Genomic DNA, 25,053 nt, shown 5'->3' on the forward strand with positions numbered 1-25,053 from the left:
AATTCAACGTGTTTACTGCTGTGTTTCTGCTTGACTTTTTTCTGACCAAGGGAACAATGTTAATGTGTTGATTCCCAAAGCATTTGCCAGTACGGTGGACGGCGGTCTTCTCTACTTGTTGTCTAGTCCAGAGAGGTCTGATGATCACAGCGCTTCCCAAACACAACGTAGCCTCCCTCCCTCCACTGCGAGCGGAGACCGTAGGTTATATTGAGATGCAAATTTTGGCATGTGAGTTAGTCAGTTACAGCCCCTCCCTATCTTACATCGTTGACATCCATCTAACATCATCTATAGGCCAAGACACCTACAGTAAATGAAACATAACTCCAACCCGGCTATCATATCATAGACCAAGACCAAAGCAATAGATGCAAGTTGTGGGTAAGAATTTGACACTAGTAAATCTTGGTTCTATTCACCTTATGTAGAAAAGAAAGTCTGGCTTGAGAGACTAACAGGAAGTGTAAACACAATCGGACGTTCTGATTGTGTTTACACTTCCTGTGACTCATAAGCCTAGTCTGACTCATAATGTGAGTCAAATTAGGTTTGACCAGGTGAGTCAGACTAGTTTGAGCAGGTAAAACAGCCGGCATTTTGAACAGGCAGTCGTGACACAATGTGGTCAAGTGGGCGGGGCTACATAAGGTGAATAGGGCGAGTATGCTCGTCCGCCTATGTTTCTCAAGACGCATCACAGCAGTCATGCATTCTTCATCTGTTCTTGAAAGCCAACATGAAATATCAGTTCCAGCTGGGTAAATAAATGGCAAACTGAAGCATATCATATCACATACACATACACACACAAACACAAACACAAACACACACACAAACACAAACACAAACACACACACACACACAAACACACACACACACACACACACACGCTGGTGATCATTCCACCAGACGAGCAGCTTGGCAAGAGACCTGAGCAAATTGTGCACGACACACGGACTATCTGAATCCAGCCTAAGCTAGTCTACGGAGGAGGACTATGTCAGCTGGTCTGTAATGACTCAAGAGGACTCTGGAGCGGACTTATCAGGCCGATCATGTCCATCTTTACTGTGGAAGGCAGGACACTGATTGATGATGGACACGTGCTGCTGAGCCATTAGCCTTCAACAACAAGGTAGTTTAGAGATCACCTTCTCTCAGTTCAGGAGCACTTGCTACAGTACATCTCAGGTAGAAAGTAGGTGGTTTGTTCAAATAGATTTTCACTGGTGTCAACGGCTGGATATTTCCCCCAAAATAAATCTAATAAACTAAACTAGGTGCCTGTGCAATGTCATTCCAGCAAAGCTCATACTAACTGCTTGAGTCACTCTTGTCCCCTGCAGAGTCACCAGCATGGGAGTGCTATTCACCTTATGCAGCCCCGCCCACTTGACCCATTGTATGACGACTTCCTGTTCAAAAGGCTGGCTGTTTTACCTGCTCAAACTAGTCTGACTCACCTGGTCAAACCTAGTTTGACTCACATTATGAGTCAGACTACAGTACTACTGTAGGTTTATGAGTCACAGGAAGTGTAAATACAATCGGCACTTCCGATTGTATTTACACTTCCTGTTAGTTTCTCAAGCCAGATGTTCTCTTCTACATAAGGCGAATAAGGGGTTCTGCTGTTGACTTGCAAAATGACAGGTCATTATTGGCCACCAGGTGGAGTCATCTTAACGCAATGCAGAAATGAACACAAAATTATTTTTAGGCCCGTTTTAAACGCTAAATCTCATTGACCGGATGATACTGTGTTGGTGAAGGTGGATGAATAACAGATATGACGTGATGATGATGGCTGCTCACCGGACATCGTTTTGCTGCAGAGGTTTCTTCTGCCCCACCAGGTTCACCGTTCTTGCTTGGATGGGCTTCTCTTCTCTGAAACACAAAGTTGGGAAAGTACTGTTAATGGTGGGCTATCTGGTGAAAAGGGCCTTTCTGTGTGGAGTTTGCATGTCCTCCCCGTGCCCTCCTGGGGTTCCTCCAAACAACATCAATATGGAGCCCCCCACTAAAAACATGCAGAAGATCATCATCTGACCAGTGACAACAACATTTGAAGATGGTCCCCAGGCGCTGTACACAAGATAGCTGCCCACTGCTCCGAGTCCTGGCCTGCCCCCGTCTTCTGTCCAAAACAGAAGACGCGTTTGTTTTTTTGTCGACATTTTGTCACCCTTCTGCCCAACTTCTATGACACTGATTGAGTGAAATAAGTGTGGATGGCCTAGATTTGACATTGAAAGTAGAGAAGGTAACCACTGCGCTCAGACAGGTGCGTAGTCCAATATAGAAATGTCACAAATAAATGAAAAGGTGGGGACCGCACTCAAGGAATATCGTTTTTAATTTTATTTTTTAATTTTAATTTTATTTTTTCTAGATTTGACATTGTCAGGTTACAGTGGTACAGGAGGAGGGCACTGCATATAGGTATTTACCACTACAACGTTTCCACTGCTGACGCCATCTTCCGTGCACTAAACTGTATCAGCCAATAGGAAAAGTACCAATACAATACAAAATAAATAGTACAGCAAACCTATTACTAACAATAGATCATCACAGCTAAAAATATTCACGGCAGACAGTACAACAGCAGACAGACAGACAGAGACAGACAGACACACACACACACACACACACACACACACACACACACAACTGTGTATTGAGTTCAGGGACACGGTATGTACATACGCAGCTACAGTATGTAGTAATAGACAAATTCAGCCCCCAACTTTTAGCCATGCTCATAACACATAGAAATTAATTGATTACAGTGCAATGCAATACGTTTCTTGTTCCATCAGCTCCTGTCAGTTAAACTGTCAAATCAGTTTCAGCAGTTGTATGATTCTTATTTCATAAGATCATCATAAGACTTATGACCTTATGATCGCCGACAGGAGCTCATCATAGTTTGCCAACAATGTTATTTCCCACTCTATCACTTTTGGTAGGGCTATTTATATTGCTGAAGGGAGGTGGGCATACTGTAACATAGGGCTGTGCAATAAAATCGATACGGCAATATATCGCAATATTTTTTCCCGCAATACTGTATCGATACTTCAGAAAAGTATCGTGATATATCGCCATATTGATTTTTTGCACAGCCGTGTGTTCAGTGACACAATAAAAATACTTTTGATTTCAGTACCTTCAGTAACACACTCAACACTTGGTAGTTTTGACTCAATTTGTCCACTAAGTTATCAACATAAAGAGATGTACATATTATGACACTACCTGGGTGGTACACAGCCAATTAAATTGTCAGTCAATTATGTAGCGTATTGCAATTTATCGCAATATGTATTGTATCGCAATGTATCGTGATACAATCGTATCGTGACCCATGTATCGTGATACGTATAGTGTCGTGAGGTCCTTGCCAATACCCAGCCCTGCTATATCACCACCACCATAATATACTTTAATTAATAGTACGCTAATCCAACTGATGGTGCTTGCTCTGTATCCCTGCATTACAATGCACACACACTACCCTATATACTGCTAGCGCTCTCTTACCCAGACAGTGCAGCTTTTCAATCACAGAGAGTGCAGAGCTGATCATATATAAAGACACGCACATCCACACTGACTGCGTTATCTGGACCCAAACAGCCATGAGAGGAGGCAGAGCCAATGACACATATGTTGCACGGACGGAGGCAGCAGCAGCAGCAGCTACTGTAACTGTACTGACGACAGCCTGCCTGCCTTATATAGCAGCCGCCTGTGACATGACTGAATTCCCCCGGCGTTACATGACTGAAAATGATGCACACGCGGAGGAGACACTTAGAGAGGGCCGGCTACACGTATTGGATATGTCCTTCTTTAGATGCAATGAATTGATCTTCTGTTCCAGCGCCGGGGCTATCAGTCCGCACGGAGGGCTTAAAATAGAACAGGGGATGTAGAAGCTTGGGGGCTAGCGCTTCGCTTAGGTGGGTCGGACGGTCCGTCTCTCTATCTAGGCGTCTATGCACGCAGGAGGCGACGTGAGGAAAAACGCATCACGCACAACTCGATGCGTTGTTGTTGTTGTTGTTGTTGTTGTTGTTGTTTTCGGGGCAGGATGCGGAGGCGGGGTGGACGTTTCTGCGCCGGTCGCAACGACAAAAAATAAATGTGTGGTGGAGGAGACTTTGCTGTTCCTCCACACACACACACACACACATGAAAATGTGTGGTGGTGGTGGTGCTGATGATGGAGGATGAGGTGTGTACAGTATGTGTGTGTAGGTAGGGGGTGGAGGAGGAGGAGGTGTGTGTGTGTGTGTGTGTGTGTGTGTGTGTGTGTGTGTGTGTGTGTGTGTGTGTGTGTGTGTGTGTGTGTGTGTAGGTAGGGGGTGGAGGAGGGGATCGCACACAACACACAGAAGTCGCTCCTCATTCAAAATGACATTACACACAGGCACCTTTTCTCCCCACACACACACACACACACACACACACACACACCGCCCCCCCTCCCACCCTCCCATTCCAGGCCTATGGGGCTCTACAGTGAGCGAGCCTCTCTCTGTGATGGCTATTGCGAGAGAGCGCTGGCCTACATACAGTCAGTGTGCATAAGGCTGGGAGAAGGCTCACTCACAACCGCACCCCAGAGCTGAGAACAGCAGCTGTTCACATGGAAATGCTGCACAGATGAAAGCCAACAACAGAGATTTTTTTTTATTATATATATATATATATACTTTTACTCTTCTCAGAACTGGCCTTCAATGAGCCTTCTGCCATGTCTACACACAGGAGCCCCCCACCCCACCCCGTCCCACCACACACAACCACCATATTCACAACATATCCCAATGCCATTTCAAAAGCATCTCGTACATCAACGTGCTATGAAGGCTGCACTCTGATCATTCTGATCACAGCGGAAAGGAGAGAGAGAGAGAGAGAGAGAGACAGAGAGAGAGACAGAGAGAGAGAGAGAGAGAGAGAGACAGAGAGAGAGAGAGAGAGAGAGACAGAGAGAGAGAGAGAGAGAGAGAGAGACAGAGAGAGAGAGAGAGAGAGAGAGAGAGAGAGAGAGAGAGAGAGAGAGAGAGAGAGAGAGAGAGAGAGAGAGAGAGAGAGAGAGAGAGAGAGAGAGAGAGAGAGAGAGAGAGAGAGAGAGAGAGAGAGAGAGAGAGAGAGAGAGAGAGAGAGAGAGAGAGAGAGAGAGAGAGAGAGAGAGAGAGAGACAGAGAGAGAGAGAGAGAGAGAGAGAGAGACATCCCCACCACCCCCACATGCTGGAGCTGTCTAAAACAGAAGACGTGTCTCTTTTTTCACTTTTTCACACTTTTGTCACCCTTTTCATGATCAGACACTTTTGGCACATTAGGAATTGTAAGATTTCTTCTTTTTTCTTCTCAGGGGCCCTTTACACGAGGACAGTTTCTGGAAGAAACGACACAATAGCGTTTCCTTCACACCTTTTCCTTCACACCTTCTCCCTGTTTACATGAGCGCTGTTGAATTTTTTAAACGCCGTAATGTACATGCTTTGCCAATACAAGGACGCTTCTGCATGACGTCATTTCGTAATCGTCTTTCCGGTTTTTAAACACGGAAGTAGAGTACGCCTACCGCAGTCATTTAGACTTGCCAAAAAGCTTTTTTCAAGCTAAAAAAAAAAACCAAACTGTTTTAAAGTTTTAATATTTGTCGGGTGAGAACGTAACATATATGTGACCAGGTTATCAGAATAACGCCTATTGGAAATAGGCTACTGGCAGTGAGAAAACACTGTCGACGTGCTTTTGTAACTAACATTAAATGCCGATCGGGTACAGCCATCAGCTCCTCGCAGCAGTAACGTTATGAACATGTAACTGAAGTTGGCCGCAGTGTAGCTTAATTCTGAATGTTGCCAAACTTCATTCATACTGACGTTTTATTTTGAAAATGGTTGCCAACTCGCGCACGGCTATGGCGTAATCGCGTGTGTCGCGTGTGCAGGCACGTCAGAGTTCCTGAAATGAGCCGTGTCAAAGCGATTACATGGAGCCCTCAGCGGGGAGCGTCATCAAGAATTTCACTCAGGAGGGTGGTTTCAAAATGTGTCGTTTCCTAAGCCCAAATTCGCCGTCGCCGTCTAAAAGAGAGGCACTAACGATACAATAATTCCCCGTCACCATAGGAAACCGTCCTCGTGTAAAGTGCCCCTCACACTGTCTGACACACAACCCAACTTCTATTACACTGATTAAGTGCAATCAGTTTGGATGGGCTGGATTTGACATTCTCTGGTTACAGTGGTACAGGAGGAGGAGGATACTGCATTTATTACCACTACAACGTTTCCCCTGCTGATGCCATCTTCTAAGCATTAAACGGTACAGTAAGTATCAGCCAATAATAGGAAAAGTACCAAAAGTAACAGTCCAATGCATTTGTTTTGTTGAACTTGACTTGACATGTTTTTTCCTCTGACTGAGAGATCCAAAGCACACAAAGATAAGTTGCTTTGCTTTATTTTCTGAAATGTTTCACAGCTGTTCTCCTGTTTTTTTGGTTGTTTTATTGAGTTCTAATATAAATTGTATACTTTTACTCTTCTCAGAGCCGAGCTTCAATGAGCCTTCCGCAATGTCTAAACGCAGGACACCCCCCCACCACACACACACACACACCACCACCAACCCCCCACTACCCCCTCCCTTTCAGCATCGATAAATAGATAGATAGATAGATAGATAGATAGATAGATAGATAGATAGATAGATAGATAGATAGATGCAGTTTTAGTGTGAATGATAATGATATGAGTGAGATGAGTGCGGCTAAGATATTAGTGTCTAATTTCTCATGTCAAAAGTCTGAGTGTGGTGGTGGTGATGCTGCTGCTGGGCATTGGTGACACACCCCTTCATCCACCAACATACTTGAGTCTCTCTCTCTCTCTCTCTCTCTGTGTGTCACACACACACACACACACACACACACAAGTGGTGAGTCTCTGCATAGTGTGGTGTTGCAGTGGAAGGCGAGTTCAAATGCATCAGGCGCTGTGTTTGGCTCGCAGGTATATGAAACGGTTCGGGTCTACAGAGCAGTTAGCGTGTGTGTGTGTGTGTGTGTGTGTGTGTGTGTGTGTGTGTGTGTGTGTGTGTGTGTGTGTGTGTGTGTGTGTGTGTGTGTGTGTGTGTGCGTGTGCGTGCGTGTGTGTGACGTGTGTGTGTGTGTGTGTTTCGGTGGGGGGTACCTGTACAGCAACACATGGACACACACAGACATGCATGCTCAAATGCACACTAGTGGAGCACTGGTCCTGATGCTGCGTTATTGGGCAACATCCATAAGGAGAGAGATACACTACCACTGTACATGTATCATCTCCTCCTTCAGAACGGAAATAGCCCAGGCCCAGTCTCTCTCTCTCTCTCTCTCTCTCTCTCTCCCTCTCTTGCTCTCTCTTGCTCTCTCTCTTTCTCTCTCTCTTACTTTAACATGGCCTCCTCCTTCGCCTCTTCCTCGCGTTGCCGAGCCAGCACAGCCATGATGATCTTCCTCTCCTCCTCTGTCAGGTGGCTCAGGTCGGGCTCCGGGATGCTGGCCGGGGCCGGGGCGCGGACGGCTGGGCGCGGGCCGCCCCGAGGCCCCACCGAGGCGGACATCTTCTCCACCACCACTCCCTCCTCCTCCTCCTCCTCCTCCTCCTCCTCCTCTCCTCGGTCGGGGATCACGGATAGAAAAGCCCACGGATCACGACATGGCCCAGGGACAAAGCAGCGGCTGGAGCGACTGATGCGAGGTTCCCATGGCGGTGGCGGGGGACACCCAGGGCGGCTGCTGGCGGCGGCAGCAGCGGTGTCGGTGCTAGCGGTAGTAGGCTAGTGGTAGTGGCGGTAGCGGTAGCGCTTCGGTTCCCGGTTGCCGTTTTCAGCCTCTCCTTCTCCCTCTTGCTTCTCCCCCCACCCCCTCCCACCGCCCGCCCGCCCGCCTCTCCCCTCCACCACCTCCGCTTTACGGGGAGCCCATATCTCCGGTCTGTCGGTCGGGATGATGGCACACACACACACGGGGTCGTCGCTTCCTTCAGGCCAGCAGGCAGCGGGAGCTCGGGTGGGTCTCCTCTCCGCTGCTTGTTTTCCAGGCAGGCAGCGCTACCCGCCGCTGATGCTGCTGCTGATGCTGCTGTCAGGGAGACGGAACCGTCAATGGGACCGCAGCCCCTCAAGCGCGTTCACCGGCTCTCCGGTGGCGGGAGCGCGCAGCCCTCATTTGAGAATGGGGCTCTCCACTCACCGTTGAGAAGCGCGCACACACACACGCTATAACACACTCAGGAAGATGGGTTCCACGAGGGTTCCGATCTGTGTGGGTTAAGTGGTTCTATATAGGCTATGGACCCGCTGACTCAAAGTAAACTATAAAAACAGACATTTTGAAACGTGTCTTTGGATGATCTCTGCTCTGTATCCTATAACCCAGAAGTCCCTGGAAAAGGCAATGGGATTTTTTTGTATGGGAATTTCGGTTAAATGTATTATCACGGGGGCCATTTTGTGTCAAAAAGGCAGGATAAACACAGGTACAAGCAAAACACTAATGAGGGTTTCCAACTTCCAATCATGGAAGATGGAAACCCTCATTAGTGTTTTGCTTGCACCTGTGATAATCCTGCCTTTTCGACACAAAATGGCCCCCGTGAGAAGGGTCTATTACATGTCCTTTGCATCTACATTCAATTAAGACATTAGCATTCTTTTTTATGTTACATGCTTAATGGCTAAGTAGGCTATATATTAACATTTATGGGCTAGCAAAGTTTGCCCATGAAGATTGATTGACAGCTGTCATGTCATATATTATTGCTTGAAATGTACATGCTGATGGGGTGCCGCGTCTATTATTATTATTATAACCTTTATTTAACCAGGTAAAAACAAATTGAGATACGAAATCTCTTTTACAATTGCGACCTGGCCAAGAAGGCAGCAAGTTACAGATCAGATCATACACACATTTACATACAAGATACAAAAACTAATTAAAACAGAGCACAGACTACACCAACACTGCATCAGAAGTAATAGTAAAAAGCATACGAAATAAAATCGTATATTACGATTTACATCCTAAAATCATAGTCATAAAATGATGATAAAAGAAGCATAAAGTGCAGAGGCATATTGTGCACAGAGGAGTCCAAATATTGCTACGAGAGGCATAAAGTGCATAAAGAGACAAAGTGCACAGTGGAAGTTTAAATGTTGCCACAGGAGCAGCTCGAGACAAGAACCTCTGACAACTTGTGTTTAAAACTGGACAACGAAATCAAAGAAACCAACTTAAAACGTGTCTGCAGGTCATTCCAGGACCAGGGACCAAAATAAGACAAGCTTCTTTTGCCAGCCTCAGTCCGTACAGGAGGCACTTTAAAGCGCAACCAGTTGGATCTGAGATTATACGAGGTAGTTATGGACACAAATTTAGAGCATAAGTAAGAGGGTAACTTACCCAGAATGGTCTTATACATGAGAATATACCAATGCTGCATCCTACGCATAGTCAGGGAGGACCATCCAACTAGATTGTACAAGATACAGTGATGGGTCCTGTAGCCTGAGGTGGAAATATATCTCAAAGCAGCATGAAAAAGTGGATCAAGTTTGGCCAGGGTAGTAGGACTCGCGAATTTATAGATAGTGTCGCCATAGTCTAACTGAGACATGAACAGGCTTGCCACCAGGCGTTTACGAGAAGGCATAGAAAAACACGATTTCAATCTATACAAGGAGCCCAAGGTGAATTTGAGCTTCCTGGACAGAGTTGCAATATGGTGTTTAAAATTTAGGTCCTTATCCAGCCAAAAGCCTAAATATTTATAAGTATCCACATACTCAATGGCTGTCCCTTCAAGTGTGTGGATAGCAAGCGGAGGAGCCACAGTGCTGCTATGTGCAAATAACATTGTCTTAGTTTTGCTGGCATTTAAGAGCAGCTTAGCTTCGTTAAGCTCGTGCTGCAAAGAGGTGAAATCAGATTGAAGATTGGCAATAGCAGCTTCACAGGAAGGAGCAGAGGAGTACAGAACAGTATCGTCCGCGTACATGTGGTACTGTGAGTATTTCAGACGGTCACAAATTTTGTTTACATATAGGAGGAAGAGAAGAGGCCCCAAGACGGAACCTTGGGGAACCCCTTTCTCCAAGACAACAGGATCCGAAACAACATTACCAAACCTTACAAATTGTGTGCGGTCGGACAAATAACTCTGAAACCAATCAGCCGCATTCTGACAGAAGCCCGCCTTCAAAAGAATGTCAATTAAAATAGCATGATCAACTGTATCAAATGCCTTGGTTAAATCAACAAATAACGCAACACAAACAGATTTCTTGTCAATGGCAGCCTTAATATCATCTAATACTTTAAGACTAGCAGAAACGGTGCTATGCCCAGGTCTGAATCCCGATTGCATAGGATTTAGTATATTGTTGGAGTCAAGAAACATTTTAATCTGGTCTGATACTAGAGACTCCAAAATCTTTGCTAAAGCAGAAAGATTAGAAATAGGTCTATAATTATTCATTTCAGCTGAGTCACCAGACTTTAACAGAGGTGTGACAAAGGCTTGTTATGTGCCGACAGGCTTGTTATGTGCCGACAGGCCGCAGTAGCGGGTGGACACCCCTGCCGGGGGTACGGTGGCGCAGTGGTAAGCGCTGTCGCCTCACAGCTAGAAGGTCCTGGGTTCGATTCCCACCTGGGACGCCGTCCGCATGTCCTCGAGTGCCCACCGCCCGGGTGGGGTTTCCCTGTGCCCCCTGGGGGTTTCCCTCATATAGGAACCCCACACCAAAACATGCAATATCCTGGTCGCTGAAGTGGTGCCTCCTCTGGTCGTTAGGGGCGCCTGTTCGGAGGGAGGGGAACTCGTTGGAATAGCGTGATCCTCCCACGTGCCATGTCCTACCGGTGAAGCTTCCCCTGTCAGGTGAAAAGAAGCAGCTGGCTACTGCCCATGTCTCGGAGGAAGCAGGGAGCCAGTTTCGGCTCTCCCCAGATCGGCAGAGGGTGGAGCAGCAACCAGGATACATAAATTAAAATTAGCACTAAAGGGGGATAAAAATTAGATTAAAAAAAATTGGAGAAAAAATATATATTAAAAAAAAAAATGTACATGCTGACAAGCATCCCATTATGAATGAAGATAAGATGGTTGAATTTCGATGTGGAAAAACCAAAGAAATTGGATTTTTGTGATTCCCCCCGGCATACATTAGACCCCCAAAAGTCAAAAATATGTTTTTTTCTTCTTGTTTCTTCAGTTGGATGTTTGAGCTTCACTGTGCAGAAGTGAAGAAGAAGTGTGCAGAAGAACTACACTCTGTGCAGAGTTTGACACTAGAAGGCTGTCCTGTCCACAATCGGCTGCTAGTAGAAAGTTTCTCTGTGCTCACTGAAAAGACGATTTTCAACGAGTGTGATTATAAAAAATGATCTATTAAAAAATCTAGATATAGCCTATTATGCAATATTTAAGAAAAACAATATGAGAATATGAATAAATACAGTATGTGAATGCAAACCTAAAGAACCATTTCTGGTATTATAAAATGGGACCTTTTTTGTTAAGAGTGTGCACTCTCCTCCTCCTCCTCCCTTCTCCCACCAATCATTGCGTGTTAGAATGACGCGCGTCCCCCTTTTTTTCCCTTCCTCCCTGCCTTCCTTCCTTCTTTCCTTCTTCCTTCCTTCCTACCTCCCTATCATCCCCCCAACAGTTCCAAGTGCTATCTCTCTCTCTCTCTCTCTCTCTCTCTCTCTCTCTCTCTCTCTCTCTCTCTCTCACACACACACACACACACACACACACACACATAAAATGAAATGAATGTGAATTAAGCTTTGAGGATTAATAGCCTACTGTACATGCCTGTAGGGCTACACGTCAACCTACAACATTTTTAGATAGGCTATGTAGCTAGGCAAAAGGCTGCTATCACAAACATTTTCATGTCAAGAACCTCAAATATAGGCTACTAAGGGGATGTAATTTTCAACTCATCGCTAAAGGACTTATGTGCGTTCAATAAAACTCATTTGGGTATCATTCCAGAACTCAAGACGTCAGTAACATCGTCAAACATGGCGACCTTCATTGTTAATGGAGAATGAAATGATTAAGCTGAAAGTGTTTGTTGATGTTTCAACACATAAGCTACATCAGCCAGAAACAGTAACCTATCCACAGACATTCTTCCTCAGCTTATAACCGCAAAGGATAGCTGCATTAGCTTGCATAATTCTCAACAACTGGGCAACGGATTTCAAAACGGATTGCACCATTGAAATCAGCGTGACTTGTTTGCGATTTGAGCTCAGCGTATCTTACAGGAGCAGGCAGCTGGGCTTCACAGCAGCACCCACCTCCGACAGCCGGTTCACCTCCCCAAGTGGAACCACTTTTAACCCTGACCCACCCCAACCCCTAACCCCAACCAAGTTGCTTACAATTGATATACGGTTGCAATATTCAATAAGAAGCGGTTAGTACACAACTAGTCTCAACGCCAGACCAATGAGAGTTCTTATGCTGATGCTACACACTATGTTACTGCATGCTGCAGATCTCTCTCTTGGTCACTCCTCTCACCAAACTGGGCCCGGGCCTGGGCCTGGGAATCATGGCCAGTGATTGGCGAGTGGTGGATTCACCATTCACCAATCAGTAACGACTTTGCGATCAGGGAGGCATGCACCCACGAGACCGCCCATCTAACTGGCTCCTGCAACATCAAGCATTTCAAACCACTCTCTCATTGGTGCTACGACCTGTCATCATTCCATTTCAAACCCTTAGACCCGCCCTCAAATACAAGCTGTGGCTGTGAAGTGGCACAGACTCATTGCAGTGCAGCAATTCAACATATATTTGAGTCTGGGGAGAGACATAGTTCACAACTAACCTCTTCTACATCTTCAAATATCATTATTGGTGGAGACTGGAACTATACATTCAATTCTAAAATAGATAGATCTCCCCAGGCTACATTACATGTCTCAGCAAGAGTTCTAAAACTATTGTTACGACAATGAATTAAGTAAGATGGGTAGCGATTAAAAAAGAAAAAGCTTCAGTTGAAGAATTTACATTCTACTCAAATCCCCAAAACTCATTCTACAAAAGTCTTCCTTATTCCACGTAACACACAGCATCAGTTTTGAATTGTAGGATTGGCTTGATTCACATAGTCAGACCGTGATGCCATACTCTGAATGTATGCTTGCAATGCTAGTACACACCTATAGATGGCAATGCAACAAAGCAGTCTTATCAGACCTAGAATTCTGTGACTATTATACATCAGGAAAGACTTATCCATGTGTTTTGTAAATTAATGACAATGGCTCTGTGAACACCTCTACACTCTACAAAAGCACATTTTGTAGTGCAAAGAAGAAGAAAATAATATCTGAACAGAAAAACCTGGAGACAGAATTAGTAAATTGTAAACAGATGCACACATAATATCCAACTAAAGAAAAACATGAAAAAATGACTGTTGTAAGAGCTGCTCTTCCTGATATCCCAAAAAGCAGAGAAATCACTTTAAAAGTTATATGAATATGGGAACAAACCGGTAATTTACTTTCAAAACGTTTGAAGAACCATAATAGCCATCTCAGGTGCATGTTTCAAAGACTCACACGGAAAATGTTGTTTTACATCTGAGGAGATTAATACAATATTGACCAACTATTATAAATTGCTATGAGAAATAGATAAAAGTGACCCTCAAATAAGTGACCCTCAAATAAATGCCTTTTTGGAATGCTTAAACCTATCAAATGTGAGCAGTCATTGAACAAGCCAACATCTGCAGAAAGCTGTTGGCCCCGATGGCTTTCGTTTCCACCAGATACAAAGTATTCAAAGACATTTTCACTCCACACTTAGTCCCTGCAAACTCAAATCCACAATAGCCTTCTAACTTTATGTAATTTAGGGTCTTATGTGCATAATAGTAGGCATCTATTAGACATTAGTTTCAATCCAAATCCTAAATACTTTTTTATTTTTTTATGCCTGAGGTGGGAACATATGTTTTCTTGGATGATTAACATGGCCTTTCGTGATGTGGATAAAAAAAAAGTTTGCTCTTGATGAAAAATGTTGACAATTTCAAAGTGGAAACTGGACTCATTTGACCCTATACTGAGTTTGATTTGCAAGTTTGATTTTCTACAGAGCTGAAATTGCGCTGTTTAATGACCGTCTTCAGTGATCGGAACTATTCATGTATCTAAATGTAATATAACATTTCCCAAGGACAATTTATGTGACATTAGTGTATTTTATCAAGTTTGAATAAGAAAGCTTTTATCTTGAAAAATTCCGGCCGGAAGTCCAAATGATTTTCCTGCTCACGTGATGTTATCAGAGACAGTTTAGTCTTGGTTGCCCATAATTTTGGTATTTTATTGACTCGACTGCATAGACACATGCAGGTGAGGTATGTGTAGGCTATAGCCTACTGTACAGTAGGCCTGTTCCAGTTGTAGAGGAATCTTGTTTGCATTTTAAGCTGTCTACGTTATAACCGTTATAACGCATTGCTCCGCAGATAGCACTGCTAATCATTATGCTAATAATTGTCACTTAGCGTATTCCCATGATGCTAGCTAATCCAGTTTTGTACAGTTCTACTGACGGTGTTCGTCGTGTTTATTCAGTGACAGCCTGCAGTCGAGCTGGTCATTCATTCATACATGCCGACATTCACTCCAGAGAGAAGCCTGGTAACAGCAGAGTATTCCGTATAAAGGTCGCTGCACAACACTGAAGCCCATGTTAGTGCAGCTGCTTCATCATGATACCAGTGTTTATTTTCCCTTAAAGCACAGTATTAGCCTAGCTATATTCTCATAACGGTACCCACCCAGAGTCGTCCTCAAAACCTTTGGACGACTGGACTATGATGATGTCATGATGGTGATGTTATTGTTATGATGATGATGATGATTGTTATTGATATGATGAGATGAGATAAACTTTATTGTCCCCAAGGGGAATTTGTCTTGGTCAAATGATCCTCAATACAAACAAATTAAATTGTACTTTAAGAAAGGTGTTAATAATAATAATAATAATTATTATTATTATTATTATTATTATTATTATTTTACTTTAAATGCAATATTTTCATATAACTTAATCAGGTTGATAATACTTACTATGATGTATAGTAGGCTATGTATATGGATTTATGTCAGCTTGAAACAGTGGGGAAACTAGGCTCTTTTTTCTGCAAATAAAATGGTGGGTAAACTGAGTCAGGTGGGTTTACCCTCCACTGCATCCCTGGTATCAGTGCATCTGTGTGAGGAATCAAAGGTGCTACATGTAGCAAATACATTTTAAGATAGTAGATTTGCCATAAACAAGCTAGACCAGGGGTTTTCAAAGTCTGAGACTTTGGGCCTCCCCCAAGACAAAGCTTGGAAAAAAGCGCCCCCCTCACTCAATTCCTGGATGCCTATGTGATTATGATTATGTTATTTGATCCCATAGACACTCAACAACTGAGTTAAGACAGCCTGATATTGCTGTTTGTCATAAGGCATTTATTTGTTTCTGACTGGGAAAGTGGGAAAACTAAAATTCCCCAAAAATACTGTATCTCTGAAATATCTCTTTAACAAAATCACACACATTTGGGCTATTCTGTGATCTCCTTTTGATAACTAATATAATTAATAACTAATAATATTTTCACTTCCATTGATTGAGCCTCCCCTGAAACTGCTTGGAAGTGGAACCCCCCTGGGGAGGCCCGCCTCCCACTTTGAAAACCTCTGAGCTACACCATTGGCAAGAAGATTGCTAGCCTCTCTACTGGCCTCTCTACACTGTATTTTACATTGTGTGACACCAGGTGAATTTAGGCAGGAATCGGCTGGATTGCTTTACAGCATAACGTAGAAAAACAGAAGGTACCTTTGAACCAGCTGCCTCATTCTGCCTTGGTCTAATTTCTCCTCAGTTCCTTCTTGGTTGATTGGCATGTTGCCTGTGCTGGTGATCCATGGAGGGGCGGGCCAAATCCCAAAGGAACGGGCGGAGCTGTCGAGTTCGGGGGTGCGCTCAGCAGCACGGGGTGGTTATGCCATCCTGCAGGGAGGGGGCAGTGCCATGGATGCTGTGGTAGAGGCTGTGACTCAGCTGGAGAATAACCCCGCCTACAACGCAGGTAGGTAGACCTACACAATTATAGAGAAACTAAAGCCCAACCTTAAATCTGTGTATACCCTGATATCTAATAGCCTTTCTTTGTTTTACTTTTCATTTATACGTTTTGTAGTGAGAAGTTTCATTTAGCGTTCAAGTTGTAACAATGATTTATTTACAGAAAAACAAAAGTCTAAACGGATCCGGATCATTACAGCTACTACTACCCATGTTCCTTGAGACTGAGGCAAGCTTTTATAACCTCTGACCTACAGGTCATCCCAGGACACTGTGCCTGCAGTGCACAGCGCCCCCTAACTCTTGGAGGAGTAATAACAGGCTTTATCTCATCTTACTACATATTCCACTAATATGTTCTTGAAACGTTGGAATTGTTGGTTGCCTTATTAGTAATACCCCCCATTTGCTATGTTTTTATTTATCCATTCACTTGATACAACTACTGTAGGCATGCCATTTTTATTTTGATGAATGTTGACTAGAGAGCTTGGCCAGACAGCATCAAATCATTTCTCAAATCATATTTCAGGGTGTGGCTCGGTGCTGAATGTCAAAGGAGAGGTGGAGATGGATGCCATAGTGATGGATGGGAAAACGCTGGCTAGCGGTGCCGTGTCTGCTGTACGCAACATAGCCAATCCTGTTCAGCTAGCAAGACTGGTGATGGACAAGGTACATACACTTACAGTACACACGGGATGGATAAGGAACCTATACTTATGTACAGAAAAAACACAAATCTATACAGTCACACGCATACACTGACCATTGCCTGTATACACACACATGATAAAATATATCGTAGTAGGATCATTCACAATTTAAAATCATGACAATATAACAATGTGCACCGGACGTACACCCTGGGAGCTACATTGTCTGCCGCTTACTGTAATCTGACTTCCTTCTCATTCTCCACTCGTTACCATACATGGGCAAAAAAACATTCAGGGCCGGCCCCAGCCCCTGGACCATCGCGAACCTGCGCCCCACGGAGTAGCAGCATTCTTTCACAGCAGCGCTACAGTGACTTCCAAACAGACCCTGCAGCTGCCACAGCACTAACTCATTATGGATGTTCTGGATCAATATCACATTGGAGCAACAACAGTTACAGCAGCTCCATTGAGCCCGGACATCCAATCAAATGCAAGAGACTGCGGTTACAACGATCATCCATATTTATTCATTCTGAATGAAATCATTCCGATTGAAGATTCCCCCACCAGTTACAGGAAGGCTAAATAAGGATTATGTAGGAGTATGTAATCCCAATCAAATTGTCTGGCATAGCCTGCAGAATCTAACATCGGATTACGTTTTTAAAAGATGGACCTGCGTCGGGCGCTTGGCACCATTATCGCTTTGCTGTTCTTATCCGGTGACGCAAGCGCTTTATCAGAACGCACGTCTCCAAACGTGTCAAGAAAGACGTGAGGTAGGTGGCTCAAGTCTGAGAGCTCTGCGGTCATTATCAAGTGTAGCCTATTCTAACAAAAGTTGGAATTGCATTTCTATTTAAATATCTTTGTAATACTCTATATAGAATGGTTCCCTCAGTTTCTGACTTTTGACCTCTATTTCAGACCAGTCATTTGTGCCTGACGGCGGACGGTGCTAATCAGTTCGCCCGGGCCATGGGCGTCCCCGAGGTGCCCGAAGAGTCCCTCATCACCGACTACGCCCGCATGCGCTGGAAAAAGAACCTGGCACCCGATGCCAACCCTGTGGAGAGCCAAATGTGAGAGCTAGCATAATGTCAAACTAGCAATTTTAGAAAGACTAGAAATCCGCGCGCTTCACGTGCGAATTTCTAGGGTGGAGACTCTGGAGAGGATTTGCCATGGGCGCACTTTTTTGGGGTGTGACTAAACTCATGTTTAGTTTTGCACGCTCAACCAGGATTTCCTCTTGCATCACACTGATTTCTTGTCATCAGTGATATCACTCTGTTTATGTGATCAATTGTGATCAGTGTTAATTTTGGCAGCTATTTTAGATGTAGTCTTTGGACGAAAACGCTTATTAGTTTTAGTCACATTTTAGTCATTTCTACCCTTGATAGTTTTAGTCTAGTTTTAGTCGACAAAAAGTCATTACATTTTAGTCAATTACTTCTAGTCAAAACATTTTCTGTGTTTAAACTAATTCAATTAGGCCAATACAGGCATTGGAAATTTAGAATCAAGGTTGACAGGTTGTATCAAGTGTTGAAATTCGTAAAGCAACATTTTTAACTCTAACACTTTTACTTGTGTAATATCCAGATTCCTTACCAGTTTGATAGCTTTAGCCTAGACTCTCCCATCAGTGTTAATCTTGGCAGCTATTTCAGATTTAGTTTTAGTCTTAGTTTTTCGACTAAAATTAGTTTTAGTCACAGGTCGCCATCAACTCCAATGATGGATGCAACCATTCTTCTAGCATTGTTTTTGGAAACTATATTCATGTAGTATTTCATATAGAATTTGTAGAGAACTTCTTAGCTTACAAGTGTGTTGACTGCCCACACACCGGCCAAGAGACGAATTCCAAAATGATTCCGCCATCACTGTGTGTGCGTGTGCACGCGTGTGTGTGTGTGTGTGTGTGTGTGTAGGGGGAAGATGGGCACGGTTGGAGCAGTGGCAGTAGATGTGGAGGGGAACGTAGCCTGTGCAACCTCCACTGGTGGGATGCTGAACAAGATGGAGGGACGAGTGGGCGATACTGCCTGCATAGGTCAGTCCTCACATCCATAGTCTGAAGCTAAATACTGACAAGTGAAAAACCTTTTTTATCTCAATTAATTCTGTTTATGAAATACAAAAACACAAAACAGAGTCCCTCCACCAATTTGTGATTTTGCGAATTACCGCACTTAAACCAACTGAATGCTTGAACTTTTTGACTAGTTCCATGCAAACCAAACATCCAACAAACTCTGTCTCCCTTAGTCTTCTACTATAAGCAACGACTCAGAATATGGACGAGGAATCAGATGAGTTGTAGCTTTATTCAGCCTACAGGTGGAATAAGTTGAGTCATTTTGCTTTTCATTTGACCCGTTTCCATTTATCTCGACTGAGGGCTCTATGAACAAATAAAGGAATACATTATCAGTAGGTGTTTTTTACGGGCTGGAGAGGAGCTGAGGGAGTAGAATTTAGTCAAGTCAAGTTCATTTGTAGCACTAATTCACAAAGCATGTCTCAGAGGACTTTACAGGGAATATGTCTAGCTAAGTCTAGCTAAGCACAATCAATAAACACAATTGAACGACTTAGCCTATAGAAAGCATACAGTATAAAAAACAAGCATAGAAGAGAGGGAGGGGAGGAGAGTGGAAATAGAAGAATGGGAGAAGAGGGAACGAGAGAACGAGAGAGAGGAGATAGATACGAGCGGGGGGGGGGGGGACTAGGGAGAAAGAGAGGAGCGAGAGAGTGGGGAGGGCTAGAGAGAGAGAACTAGACTCAAGCCCCTTTTAGATTGGCCCAAAAAGCCACTAATATCCTCAAACTACTGGCTTTTTCTTCAGTGGGCCGTGAAGGAATTGCAAGTGGCCCGCCAAATCATTTGCAAAAAAAATTGCGATTTTCGTGTAATATTATGTATGAGAATGCATTTCTCCATTGTTGAATGATACATTATTTAATTTGTAATCAATTATTATTTAATTGCAGACAGACAGACCCTCACTTTTAGTTTCTGATTTCTGTGTGGTGATGATATCGTTCAAACAAAAAGTGCTCTGAGAACGGCCTCCGTACTGTTTACGCTCGGACGTGGACCGCAGACATTTCTGAGATTGTCCAGTGTGCCATGAGTTGTAAAAGGTTGTGAACCGCTGCAGTACAGTAGGCACTGGGCATGCTGAAGGATCAAAGAAACACCAACAAATCAGATAGTCCAGATCAATAAGAATGTTTCTTTAACCCATTGATACCTGATGCAGCATTTGCGTGTATATCCCTCATTTGTGTGCGTATCCCTTTAAGACCGCGAACCGCGTTAACGCGGTTCGCGGTCTTAAAGGGATACACACACAAATGCTGCATCAGGTATCAATGGGTTAAAAGACTGACTCAGCGACTTCTGTTTGGCCTTTGACCGGCGGGAGATCAAGAAGGATGTGTAGTTAGTTAGCAGACAGAGGCTTCGTGGTTAATAGTTTACTACTGTATGAGCTTTGTAGCAGCTGACTACATCAAACACGGCTGACATACACAACACATTGCAGAACATTATAGAGCGAAAAATAATGTAACGCTTATCGAATTGTTAGCGTTATGTTCAGGTTTGACCAGCAGGGGGTTTTCAAGGTTGATAGTGCTACCAGTATTTTTGGATTGATATTTAGTGCTGATATTCAATACCTTTAAAGTAGCACCAGGCAAATTTGCATATTGATTAGCTAAACATCTTGCTTAGCTTTAAATCTGATTGTTTTCATGCCAAAAAATGTCAGTGCATATATGTGTAGAATCAGATCGAAATGTCTTGAAGGGCTTCTCATAGACAGCCAGTGCAATATTGATCAATTCTACAATAATATGTAATCAATCAAGCTGCATCGTATTTATATAGCAGAGGTGGATGGTACTGGCTGGCTAATACTTGCATATGTTAACTTTGTCCCTTGGCTTCTTTTAATTTATGAACTTCAAACATAAATGTTGCACTTATGAGTCAATCTGGAGAACAGCACCTTACTTATTACTGTTTGTATATTGAGGTACAACCGGATGTTATGTTTATATATAATTTGGTGTGATAGTGTCTTGTAATCCCATGTGGGATGGGCCAGAAATGGCATGACACGGAAATAAAAACGAACTAACTAACTAACTAACTAACTTATTACTATCAAAATTGTTATTTGTGAAGATACAGTATGTTTTACACTGGTATGATAAGAGGTTAAATCATGTTAGGGTGGTTTTATCCTGGGGTCAGTCGCATCAAGTGGAGTTTGTCCCTATCATCTCTCTTATATCTGTACTTATCAGTAAATGAACGATTAGAATGTGATAAGTCAATGGCCAGAATACAGCCTCACTGTGTGAGAGCAAACAGACAGCATCGACGATGACGACCATATTGTAAAAGGCTGTCTGGTAAATGGTTCAACTCAAAGTGGCATCGACAAAACCCACAAAATGAGAAAGTCACCATTTGAAAAAGTGACACCAACAAAAGGTTGGAGGTTCCTCTGCACTGGAGAGGTGTTGAACTTTGTTCTGATGAACATTGTCTCTGGTATCTAAACCACAGCGTACTGTAAGGTGTGCAACTGACCATGTTGGAAGTGGAACCATTACAATTACACACCCTTATTTTCCATAAGAAAAGTATTCTTCTAAAGCAACAAAATACCTGCAAAATGGGACTGATGTGACAATGTGTAAAAATACAATCGATGTCAGGTGAATGAGCTAAAGCCTTACTCTGCCATCTAGTGAAAAGGGTGTGTAATTGCACCCTCACACTACCTACCTGCGGATCTGCACTCTGCAGTCCTCTGCAAACAAGAGACGGATGCCAACATTTCAGTTGACAAATTTGGCTTCAGGTCTTTCAATTTGGCTCTCATTTGATGATCCAGAGCGACTTACAGTGAGAGAGCAGGTTGGTTGGGGTTACTGTAAGGGCATTTGGACAGGAACCATGGCAGTTGCTGGGATTAAATTGCTTTGCCCGGGGGCCACTTTCGTGAAATGATAGAAGGCCAGGGGCCAGTTAATAAACAATCAATATACATTTTTAAATTGTATAAAACTGTAAAAGAAAAAAAAAAATGTGTGTGTGTGTGTGTGTGTGTGTGTGTGGTTGTGTGTGTGTGTGTGTGTGTGTGTGTGTGTGTGTGTGTGTGTGTGTGTGTGTGTGTGTGTGTGTGTGTGTGTGTGTATCAGGGTGCGGGGGTTATGCTGACAACACAGTGGGAGCGGTGTCTCCTACAGGCCACGGAGAAGCCATCATGAAGGTCACTCTATCCAGACTCATCCTGTTCCACATGGAGCAAGGTAACACACACACACACAGATATAAATGCTTATCATTGGTGTCCACAAAAATCACACCATGTCATCAAAGAATCTTTAAAAAAAAAATTGGCAAAACATTTCTAGAGAGGAGAAAAGTTTGCCGTTGGAAAAAAAGACATGCTTAATGGCAACTACATTGAGATTCTACAATTTTAGACATTGAGATTTGTTGTAGCCTGGCTCCAGTCCTTCGAAGTCCCGCCTACTCCACAGTTGAGAGTACGAGTTGACAATTCAGTCTGAATAGCAGGCTACAATTTTGGAGCTGTTATTGTGAAACTACAACATTTTGCATTGCGGGATTTCCACATTCTAATTCAGGCTCTTCTGGAAGAAAAAGTGTCTCCTATTACTGGTACTGAGTAGTTTTGCCCTGTGTCCAGACAGAATCCCAAATCTTTCAACTTGAGCGAGAAGTTTGCCTCAGTAAGGCAAAAGCCAACCAGCTTCAAAGGACTCTATCCACACACCTGTACATTTCTCTCCCTACCTAGTAGTAGTAGTATTACTACTACTATTACTATTATTCTCTCTTCTGTTCCCAGGTCAGTCGGCGGAGGCAGCCAGCGACCTGGGCCTGGCCACCATGAAGTCCAGGGTGGGGGGGCTGGGTGGGGTGGTGACGGTGGACCCCCAGGGCTGCTGGGCCGCTCGTTTCTCCAGCCGACAGATGTCCTGGGCCGCAATCCAGAAAGACACCCTGCACTACGGCGTGAACACTGGGGAACACTTTACCCAGAGCATAGATGACCCACACTGACAGAGAGTACAACGCATTTTCCACATTTGCCTGTATGCACATGACAGTACCGCTCTCACTCCTATTGATTTATAACGATAAAAGCTAAAATATCAGTGTATTTTAGTTTTGATCTACATCTACGGTATGTCTAGTACAATAATCGACTTTACTTACAGTATCTCATATTGATTTTTAAAAGAAATAAAAAATGTTTTAACCTTTTTTAAATTCTCATCTCCTGTGGCAGTGGTAGAAGGGGAAGCTGCCATCACTGAAGTTTTTATAATCTCTTAGCCAGAATGTTGTGGGATAATGAGGGATTTCTCCTCACCCGTGATTAATGTCTTATCTTTGTGGGTCTGTTCTGTGAGAACACTGAAGTTGATGTGGAACTGAGACTGTAGGTGCTGCTGATTCGATGATTGTTAAATTATTTGTCTAAGAAAAACGATGATGGCAATAAATGTGTTTTGTCAGTGACTACTGTGTGTTTCATGCCTAAATTCTGTGTGTACAACAAGTGTATTGACTGCATGTGCTACCCTGATGGATCCACTAGATGGCGCTATTTCAGTAAATATTCCCACTTAAACACCCAGCACCACTTTTCTTGGGCACGTTTTCTCTTCATATCATCAGTATTCTTTGCCTCAAAGTAACAGCATAAATGGATACATGTGGATATCTTTTGGATCTGATCCCCCACGCCTCCATTGCACACCTGATTCGTGAGGTAATATCAGTTCTCAAACTAGAAGAAATCAGTTGCACAGTCCAGGGCACTTTGGAGAGGTTCCAAACAACTTGGCACCCCTTCTTAGATTTTTACTTTAGATTAATAGACCCCCCCAGCCACCACATCTCTACCCTACTCACGCCCCCCGCCTCACCCCCTCTTGTCCTTTCCTTCTGATTGTATTACTTTGCCTTTATGTCTTCATTCAGTTGTCATTGCATAGCCTACTATACAAGTCATTAATGTAAGGTGTGCAGGATATTGTATCCATGTATGGTATTTTTGCAACCATCTTCTAACTTTATCTATCTATCTTTATAGATCTAGCCTCTTCATTTTGCTCTCAAAGTGCACCAGATTGCTTTACACCAGGTGTAAAGCAGAGGCGAATGCCTGTGTATCATCATCACTTGCTGCTTTAGCCACTGCCAAACTGCCTATATCCACCACACAGCACTCCCCATGTCCAATTGTAATTTCTACTCTTAGGATTTGGTCTCAGTTTAGACATCATTTTAACCTGAAAGATCTTTCCATTTATGGTCCCATATGTAATAACCATGCCTTTCTGCCAGCCCATTCGGATCCTGTCTTTGCCCAATGGCAAAGAGCAGGGCTCAGTAAATTCAGTGATCTCTATAGAGATGGAACATTTGCCACTTTCAATGCTCTTGCCAGCAAATTTAATTTAGAAGATTCTAGCCTTTTTCGTTACTTTCAAGCCCGCCACTTTGTCCGGTCCACTAGCCCATCTTTTCCCAGTCTACCATCAAGAACAGGATTAGATAATATCCTGCAAATGCCTGCACACCTTAAGGGTCTTATCTCAAATATTTACTATCATGTCACTCAATAATGTAACGCTTGATAAGACTCGAGCAGACTGGATAGACGAACTTGGAATTGATATACAGTACCTGATGAAGTATGGGAAAGTGCATTGTATAGGGTAAATGGGTCAACCTCATGTGCTCGCCTTGGTTTAATTCAATTTAAGGTTCTTCACCGAATTGATTATAGTAAGGTTAAATTGTCTAAAATGTATCCTAATGTAAATGAAATATGTGATCGCTGTCACACAGAAAAGGCAGACCTGACCCATATGTTCTGGTCTTGTAACGGGCTGATTAACTTCTGGGCTTCTGTATTCCAGACTCTTATCTGAAGCATTTGGCACAAATATTCAACCCAATGCTGAAATGGCCATTTTTGGAGCTCCAGGGGAGGGCATATCAATGACAAATAGAATAAAAGATGTATTTGCCTTTGCAACTCTTCTTGCTCGAAGAAGAATTCTCTTGGAGTGGAAATCGGAGCATCCACC

General features: G+C 43.5%; 1 protein-coding gene across 1 annotated transcript; it reads left to right on the forward strand.

Annotated features, from left to right (window-relative positions):
- The first annotated feature begins 14,383 nt into the window (after positions 1 to 14,383).
- On the forward strand, positions 14,384 to 23,458 carry asrgl1 (asparaginase and isoaspartyl peptidase 1). Its single transcript, XM_083651010.1, has 7 exons — positions 14,384 to 14,484; positions 16,020 to 16,226; positions 16,755 to 16,897; positions 17,812 to 17,966; positions 18,825 to 18,946; positions 22,120 to 22,230; positions 22,797 to 23,458. Exons 2-7 carry the CDS (start codon positions 16,040 to 16,042, stop codon positions 23,009 to 23,011), a joined length of 933 nt encoding a protein of 310 aa, XP_083507136.1. The 5' UTR covers positions 14,384 to 14,484; positions 16,020 to 16,039; the 3' UTR covers positions 23,012 to 23,458.
- Positions 23,459 to 25,053: the final 1,595 nt, after the last annotated feature.

This window comes from Poromitra crassiceps (assembly GCF_964638095.1).
Source record: "Poromitra crassiceps genome assembly, chromosome: 14".
NCBI lineage: Eukaryota > Metazoa > Chordata > Actinopteri > Beryciformes > Melamphaidae > Poromitra > Poromitra crassiceps.

What these genes read in the sequence shown, in the direction of transcription:
- asrgl1 (XM_083651010.1), top strand. Translation starts at nt 16,040, where the DNA reads ATGTTGCCTGTGCTGGTGATCCATGGAGGGGCGGGCCAAATCCCAAAG. An exon ending in TAACCCCGCCTACAACGCAG is followed by an intron (nt 16,227 to 16,754) that starts GTAGGTAGACCT and finishes ATCATATTTCAG; the next exon opens with GGTGTGGCTCGGTGCTGAAT. An exon ending in AACCCTGTGGAGAGCCAAAT is followed by an intron (nt 17,967 to 18,824) that starts GTGAGAGCTAGC and finishes GTGTGTGTGTAG; the next exon opens with GGGGAAGATGGGCACGGTTG.